The following is an 8,470-nucleotide window of genomic DNA, read 5'->3' as shown; positions in this document are numbered from 1 at the left end:
CCTAGATTAGCTCCAGGTTGTTGGGAGGGAGTTAATGCCTCCTATATTTGATGTGAGGGAGTTAATGAGATTGTTAGATTCTCTATGCTATATAACAGGCAATCATTCGGATGGTTTGCTGAGAGGGTGAGAGTTTTGTGAGGATTTCTTGATGTAATCTCCAATTTGATTAATAAATTCCTGATGCCTATGTTTGGTGGACTTAGCCCAGATTGGTTGGGTGAACCACGTTAAACTCTTGTGTTTATGTGCTTGATATTCTACTGTGTGTTTATTTTTTGTTTGCTGTGCCTCTGGATTCCAACACTCCAAGCCTCTAACTCGAAGTTACTGAGTTAATTGAGTGACAAGAGCCATGTCACACTAGTTAACTACCTCTAAGTTGTCCTGCTAATATGGAAATTAGATTTACTCAATTTGACTATGACTAAAGTCAAATAGAGCATTTCTTGCTACATTTTAACAACTAGTACCCCTTATGGCAATGACTAAAACTACCTCTAGTATGATTATATGCTTTTTAGTAACATCCAACCTTAATCTCATTAATGAAACCAAATACTATTCCTAATGATTGTTTAACATTTTATCCAAAAAGTTGCTAAATCTCATATTAAAATAAATAACTTTGCATTTTCAACCTATAAAGTAATTAATTTTAATTTTTTAATGGTGTATATTTTTTTATTTACTAGTTTGTGACTTGTGGGATTAACAATTTTTTTGTTTACGAATTTGTGGCTTGTGGGATTAACCTTTGGCTAAGAAATTGCAACTCACATTTAAGCCATCAAAATCACTATGAAAACTCACTTGAATTGATTCACACCAACCTATAACATGGTTGATTTTTTTATACCCATAAAATTTTTAACCTTTACATAAAAAAACACTGTATCACTAATGATTCTAATTCTCATAAATACTCTTCAATAATATAAATTAAAATTTTAAACTTCAATTTTTCCACCATAATTGTTTTTTAAAATAGTTGTTATTTGAAATATATACTTATAGGAAATAAGTGTATTTGCAAGTATCTTATTTTTTTAACAGGTGGGAAAACCTATCATAATTCAGTTGTCAACCATCTTTGGTTGTTATTGAATGCAGGCTGACTCATGAGTTAAACCACGCGCTGACTCATCATCACCGCTAAACCACGCCCCAGGCTGAACTCATCACCGTTAAACCACACCATCTGGAATAACTTTTGGTCAGCTTTCACTCCAGCAAGATGCCTGTAGGTCTTGGGCTATTAACCTATTTCCTTACTTCCAAAAAAACGAGCTATTAAGCAAAGAGACAATTTTAAAACATCCTATTATTTAATCTTTCAATATAGCCAAAACACAAATTTACAATTTAAAACGGGTAGTTAAACATTATGAAATTTTAAACCCTGAATTGAAGTCATACTTTTCTCTTGATGTGCTATTGATTCAATGATTTTGAACATAGAGAAAGAAAGAAACAAATTATTTTTAACGTCCAAGCTAAAGATAATCTATGGAACAAATTATTTCTTAGTATGCTTGAAGTATTCGATCCTTTTTCTGTCCAGCTTCAAAATAAATACTCTGAGTTTGTAAACAAACCCCTAACTAAATAAATCGTAAATGCTAACTCACAGCCTATCGTAAAAGCTAACTCACAGCCTATCTGCTTAACTTTCCCTGGTATTTGAAAGCCTCGCAGCCTATCTGCTTAACTTTCCCTGGTATTTGAAAGCCTCGCAGTGTTAAAAGTGACTCACCGCCTCACAGTGTTAAATTGACTTAGTCCGAGAGTCTTGTTTATTGCTTTAATAACAGGGTGTTTTATTCGTGGGTTCCAGCATTTCGTTACATTTTGAGTTGCCCGGAGAAATTCGAGAACGAGATTCTTCCGGAAAGAGGCTATTGAGAATTGATATTATATTCCGGAAAATACATGGGCAGCAGCACGGTGGAAGCCGAAGGCAGGGTCAAACCAGTAACCTGTTAAAATCAATTTTCGGTTTTTACGCTTGACAAGGACTAATTTTGCAATTCTTTCTTCGTTTTGAATAACTTCTTTGAAATGGGTATCGTCCTGATCTCTGGATGAGAAGCTGTTTTCTCAGAACTGCAGGGTTTGCGATACCAATTATCTGTTTTTAGGGTTTTCTCTAACAAGGTTAAACTGGGTTTCAGTGTGTTTTATGATTAATTTTTCATGTTCACGTAGGCAATAGAGAATGCTCGTAAATATGGAATGTTATCTGATCGGGAATTAAATGGGCACGGGTACTCTGAGAGCAGTCAGAAATTTGGGGGTTGTTTGATATTTAAGAAAAGAAGAAGAGAAAATCCGAATTGAAGATTCTGAATTGTATTATGGCAGATATGGGCTCTCTGAGATGTTCAAGTTTGCTAAAGATATTGTTTATGTTTATGCTTACCATAACCCCAATTCTTGCATCCGGGCGCCAGTTTATTTTGTTTCTAGAAGACGAGGAAGTGAAAGAAGGTGCCCAGGGAGAATTAGGGGGAGAAGATAACAACTCATTGGAATCGGGGGTTATAAAGGAGGACTCAGATGAATTGGATGAGTTCGGGGATATGGAAGACAGATCAGTGGATGAGCTTGATCCCGGATCATGGAGAAAGATTTTGGAGAAAACTCTGAGCCGGGATAATATTTCATCAACAGAGGAGGGGTTGTATATATCTGGTGTGAATAAGATGATGTTTGCGGTCAGTGAAGGTGAGCCGGAACTCATGAAGGAAGCCATATCAGATCTTCATCTTGCTGCCCAGGGTGGTTATGCGCATGCCCAATCCACACTGGGTTTTTTGTATGATATCGGAAGTGGGGTTGAGCAGAGTGATGCAAAGGCTTTTTTGTATCATCATTTTGCTGCAGAAGGTGGGAACTTTCAGTCTAAGATGGCACTGGCTTACACCTATTATCGCCAACAGGTAAACTGTAAAACTAATTTTCTTCTTCCAGTTTCAATTTTAGTCTCTTAGGCTTTGCTGAATGGAACATTGATATGGCTATAAAAATGTTATATAATTGTCTCGGTGGAAAAAATGGGGCAGATGCCTGGGTTTTCTAAACAAAAACCTCTCTTAATATATTTATTTAGTTTGACAAGCATGGGCAGAACGAAAAATGTTTTCACTTACATGTGATGAGAATATCCCAAACAGGTGTCTCATATGGCCTTTCTTTTTTCCATAGATGTATGAGAAATCTGTGAAGCTCTATGCGGAACTTGCATCTGTAGCAGTGGCTAGCTTTTTTAGTTTCAAAGAATCACCATTGGTTGAGTCAGTTCGGATCAATGATGGAGCTGAAGAGAACAAAGAGGCACTAAGGAAGTCACGTGGCGAGGAAGATGATGATTTTCAAATTATTGAATATCAGGCCCAGAAAGGGAGTGCAGTGGCGATGTATAGACTTGGTATATTCTACTACTTTGGTTTGAGAGGGGTTCGCCGTGATCATGGGAAAGCACTATCATGGTTTCTTAGAGCAGTTGAGAAAGGAGACGCAAATTCAATGGAATTTCTTGGAGAAATGTATGCACGAGGTTCTGGAGTTGAAAGGAATTTTACTAGGGCACTAGAGTGGTTCAAGGCTGCCTCTAGGCGAAAGCGATTTTCTGCATTTAATGGCATTGGCTATTTGTATATGAAGGGTCATGGAGTAGAAAAGAAGAATTATACAATGGTAAGCTTCTAGTATTTATATCAGGATATCTTTGAATTTTTTTTTTCTCTCTTCCTTCAAGCTGTATGGTTGCTCTTTTTTAAGACTTTCGGATTCATCTAGTTTCTTAAACATGGTTTCTGTCATGCCAAAATGAAGTTAAACTACTCTGATTTGATTTCTAGTCAATAATAATTATTCATTTTATGCGAGAAAATATGCACTTGAGTTGAATCCTAATAAACCTAGAATTTCTGATACGAACAGTCCCTTATAAAATTTTCAGTGAAAGAGTTGGATTTGGGGAGACGAGTGATCTTTAATTATGGTTTTTGTGAAATGTTTATGTGTCAACTGTCAAGTGAACATTTATTTTTCATGAAACTTTGATCTAAATCATTTAACTGATTGTGTCAACAGATATCCGCATTTATGCTTGAAATGGTCGCTTGAGTGTTTAATTGGAAAACTGAAGTCATAGGGATGTTAAAGAGACATGAATTTCATCATTCTCTATCTGATTATCATCTATATACTAGTGGTTCTGAATTAAAATCAATTGATCCCTGCTTCCAGATGCTTATTATTCTAAAATTCAGGTCTATAAGGTTGATATTTATAAGGCTTTTTGAATATTCTTAATAATCGTATGGATAGTATGTTAGAGTAGTGGGGTTTAGTTATGATAGGCTATAGATACAGGTTTCACATTATTATGCACGTATTGTAAATTTATAGTTCTGGTTATATTTTTACAGGCAAGAGAATTCTTCAAGAAGGCGGCAGAAAATGACGACGTCAATGGGCATGGGAATTACAATCTGGGAGTGTTGTACTTGAAAGGATTGGGTGTGAAGAAAGACATTAAGGTAGCTTCTAGGTATTTTATAACAGCAGCCAATGCTGGTCAACCAAAGGCATTCTATCAATTGGCAAAAATGTTCCATAAAGGCATTGGTCTGAAAAAGGATTTGAAGATGGTAGGTCACTCTTGCTTTTTCCTTTTATATGCAGTTTTTCATTTTGCTTTCATCCCTATTTTTTCCATTGTCTGGATGGTGTTTTCTACAGGTTTCCTAATGCTCTTACAAAGTTCTGTATTTTCGAAGGATAAGGTTTATCTGACTCTGTAGATAATGAGTATGGCATTATTTATGGGTCTTGTTTCTTTTGAATTAGGCAAACAAGGGTTACTGATGATGATATTTGCAGTTTATTCACCCTAACATTTATTCAGTGATGCCAACCGAGCAGTTTTAACTAGTCAGTAATAAGCAAGTCTAATAAGTAAGACCCTTAGATTCTTTTGTTTTAACGAGTTAAGGTTGCAGTATTAATGCTAATCTTAACAAGGTATCTACTTTGGTTGTAGGCCACTACATTGTATAAGCTTGTTGCAGAGAGAGGACCTTGGGGATCCTTGTTAAGATGGGCTTTAGAGTGTTACTTGAAAGGCCAAACTGGCAGAGCTCTGCTATTGTACTCGAGAGTTGCTGAACTTGGATATGAGGTTGCACAGAGTAATGCTGCATGGGTTCTTGACAAGTTTGGGGAATATGATATATGCATAGGAAAATCAGGTTTCTGCAGTGAAGTTGAACGACATCAACGTGGACACACCCTTTGGTGGCATGCATCAGAGCAGGGTAATGAGCATGCGGCACTTTTAATCGGGGATGCCTATTATTATGGCAGGGTGAGTTTCTATTTTCTCTAGGGATCTTGATATGAATGCTGGGGCAGCTTTTATAGGTCATGAGAATTGCGCTTGACTTTCTGGTCTTCCTTTGCAGGGCACTGACAGAGATTTTGAGCGTGCTGCGGAGGCTTACATGCATGCTCATTACCAGGTGAATGCCCAGGCTATGTTCAACCTTGGATACATGCATGAACACGGAGAGGGCCTTCCTTTTGATTTGCACTTGGCAAAACGATATTATGATCAAGCACTGGAGACTGATCCAGCTGCCAAGTTGCCTGTGATGCTTGCACTTCTGAGTGTATGGATTAGAAAGAACTATGGTGGCAGCTGTTTGGTAAGCCATGATAATGCCTTTTGTTTGTTAACTTCCTACTCATCAATTAGCTAACATGAATGTGATGACATGTTTGAGTGCTGGCTATTGCTCAGAGAGTATTTTAGGGGAAGCAATGTTTTGTCCAGCTTATGATGTGAAATGATTTTTATATGGACTGTATCTTATGTGAATATTGAATCTGAATAGGATGTGTGAATTCTGCAGGTGACACTAATTGATTCTCTCCCTCACATGCTTCCCAACTTAGGAAGCTGGTTAAAGAAGACCCTTACTGATGATGGCAATTTGACTTTAGTTACACTGTTTGCCTGCCTTTTGACAGTCTTGTATCTTCGTGATAGGCAAAGGCGATTAGCTGCTCAAGTAGTTCCTCAACCCCAAGTAAATAATAATTGATAATCGTGACTTTCTCAGGTCAGTCTGGTCTAATTTTATAGTGCATTTCATACTAGGAATCATTGGTGGGCATATTGTGTTTTCTTGTACATGGGGCCTTCGGCATGAAAATGGCTTCACTGTAATAGATGAGTATTGTTGAAGAGTCATTGGGCTCATCTGACTATGTGACAGTTTGAGATCATATAGGGCCATACGAAGTGACTCTGAACAAATATCTTGATTCTTGGATGGGAGATGTTTTGCCTTTTTCTTCGGATAAAATGCTTCCTTGCCATTCTTTTAGATATGACATCTGTGAGTCGCCTTCCGACTTGGATAAACTTGGAAAAAATTGAAGAGTTGAATCGGGGTTCCTCTACAAATGTAGGCAAAATATCTTCGTTAAGAGTAGTACAAGTTGAGTGTAGGGGTTATTGGGGTTATTTCCATGTCCTTGAATCATTTGGCTAATAGTTCTATTTTTCAACCATCATTGGAAGAAAGATTAGTAGGGGATGTGTATCATATCATGGCTTCAAAATGCTTTTAAAGTTTGGGTTAGCTTCAGGTTCTGCTGCACCAATGTCTCATGAGAGTTCTTATGTTAAAGCAAACACATGTACAAGAAGTCCATGCGATACATTTAAGGTTATATACATAGAAAGGATGTCCAGAGAGAAAATTGTTTTATCATTCATAAATATGAAGCAGTTTGGGTACAATCAAAACAATCTGACATTAGCAGTGTATTTTTAAGTTTTAAGTTTAGCAGTGTAGTTTTAAGTTTTAAGTTTCAAGGACATAGGAGTGGGGAAAAACATATTGGGAACAGGTGGCGACATTTAAATTTTAGAGAAAATTTATTGGTGGTGAGTACTGTTTTATTTTTTATTTTAATAAAAAATAAAAAATAATACATTTTATAATCTACATAAGAGTTAATCTATCTAAATTTTTTATTAAAAAATAATACATTTTATAATCTACACAAGAATTAATCTATCTAAAATTTTTATTAGTTTTTCTTGTTTATATAAAAATAAACACAAAAAAAATTGAAAATATTACCATATAAATTATTTTGTTGCTGGAAAAGTAACATAAAGTGCACATTATTAAAAAGTAATCATCCCTATAATTAAGATCACCAATTTTATGATTTTAGGATAAGATCACCATTTTGATTTTGATTTTATTTTTATTTTGATTTTTATTATTATTATTATTAATAATAAGAAAATAAACATAAAGTGCACATTATTAAAAAGTAATCATCCCTATAATTAAGATCACCAATTTTATGATTTTAGGATAAGATCACCATTTTGATTTTGATTTTGATTTTATTATTATTATTATTATTATTATTATTAGTAAGAAAATAAATGAAGGCTATAATAGCTATTATAAAATAAGATCACCATTTTGATTTTGATTTTGATTTTATTTTGATTTTTATTATTATTATTATTATTAGTAAGAAAATAAATGAAGGCTATAATAGCTATTTTTCTTGGAATAAATGATGGTTATGAAATCATAATCTTAAGATATTAAATATTTTCTAATTAAAAAGTGATGTATCATTTATTTCATACTTGGCTTGGCTAAAAATTTTAGGCTGCTAATTTTTATAGTGCTCTCGATTAAGTTTTTAGGATGTTAATGTTTATAGTGCTCTCAATTAAGTTCAAATCACTGAATTCAGTGGCTGAAAATTTTAGGATGCTAATTTTTATAGTGCTAAATTAAGTTCAAATCATGGGTTTGATATTACTTAACAAATGGAATCTTCTGAAATTGATTATTTTTCACTTATATTTTATAATAAATAGATGCTATATTTAGACTTCAACAAATAGATGTTATGATTTTTTTTGAAATATGTGCTTATTCATGTTGGGAATGAGGTAAAAATATTTGCTCATTCATATTTTTAAATATTTGCTTATTCATTTTTTTTTGAAATATGTGCTTATTCATGTTGGGAATGAGCTAAAAATATTTGCTCATTCATATTTTTAAATATTTGCTTATTCATATTGGGAATGAGTAAAAATATTTGCTCATTCATATTGGGAATGAGGTAAATAATTTTAAAACTATTTTTTTATGATTATTATGTTTTTATAAATATTTTAATGTATTAATTTTAAAAATATTTACATATTTAAATTGGTAATGAATTAAACTAATTTTAAAAAATCATGATTATTATAATTTTAAATTCCTTAAATTGCATTATTATAAACAATTTTAAAAGTATTTGCTTCATTTAAATTGAAAATATGTGACAACTTTACCCAAGGTTATGTTATGAGCCACATTATAAAAAAGATGTGAATATTTTACAATATTTGAAATAATAAAGAAAA

At 33.8% G+C, this 8,470-nt stretch overlaps 1 protein-coding gene across 1 annotated transcript; it reads left to right on the top strand.

Annotated features, from left to right (window-relative positions):
• The first annotated feature begins 1,723 nt into the window (after nucleotides 1–1,723).
• On the top strand, nucleotides 1,724–6,568 carry LOC149167413 (ERAD-associated E3 ubiquitin-protein ligase component HRD3A-like). The gene is made up of 6 exons (XM_089432976.1): nucleotides 1,724–2,942; nucleotides 3,208–3,699; nucleotides 4,437–4,658; nucleotides 5,051–5,374; nucleotides 5,472–5,714; nucleotides 5,922–6,568. Exons 1-6 carry the CDS (start codon nucleotides 2,358–2,360, stop codon nucleotides 6,111–6,113), a joined length of 2,058 nt encoding a protein of 685 aa, XP_089289102.1. The 5' UTR covers nucleotides 1,724–2,357; the 3' UTR covers nucleotides 6,114–6,568.
• Nucleotides 6,569–8,470: the final 1,902 nt, after the last annotated feature.

Source organism: Pinus tabuliformis, chromosome 5_1, assembly GCF_031772625.1.
Source record: "Pinus tabuliformis cultivar Carrire ecotype Pingquan chromosome 5_1, CPIR1, whole genome shotgun sequence".
NCBI classification, from domain to species: domain Eukaryota; kingdom Viridiplantae; phylum Streptophyta; class Pinopsida; order Pinales; family Pinaceae; genus Pinus; species Pinus tabuliformis.
Note: the sequence above shows the minus strand (reverse complement) of the source record. Positions and strands in the feature narration are given on the sequence as shown.

What these genes read in the sequence shown, in the direction of transcription:
- LOC149167413 (XM_089432976.1), top strand. Translation starts at nt 2,358, where the DNA reads ATGGCAGATATGGGCTCTCTGAGATGTTCAAGTTTGCTAAAGATATTG. An exon ending in ACACCTATTATCGCCAACAG is followed by an intron (nt 2,943 to 3,207) that starts GTAAACTGTAAA and finishes TTTTTTCCATAG; the next exon opens with ATGTATGAGAAATCTGTGAA. An exon ending in TGAAAAAGGATTTGAAGATG is followed by an intron (nt 4,659 to 5,050) that starts GTAGGTCACTCT and finishes CTTTGGTTGTAG; the next exon opens with GCCACTACATTGTATAAGCT.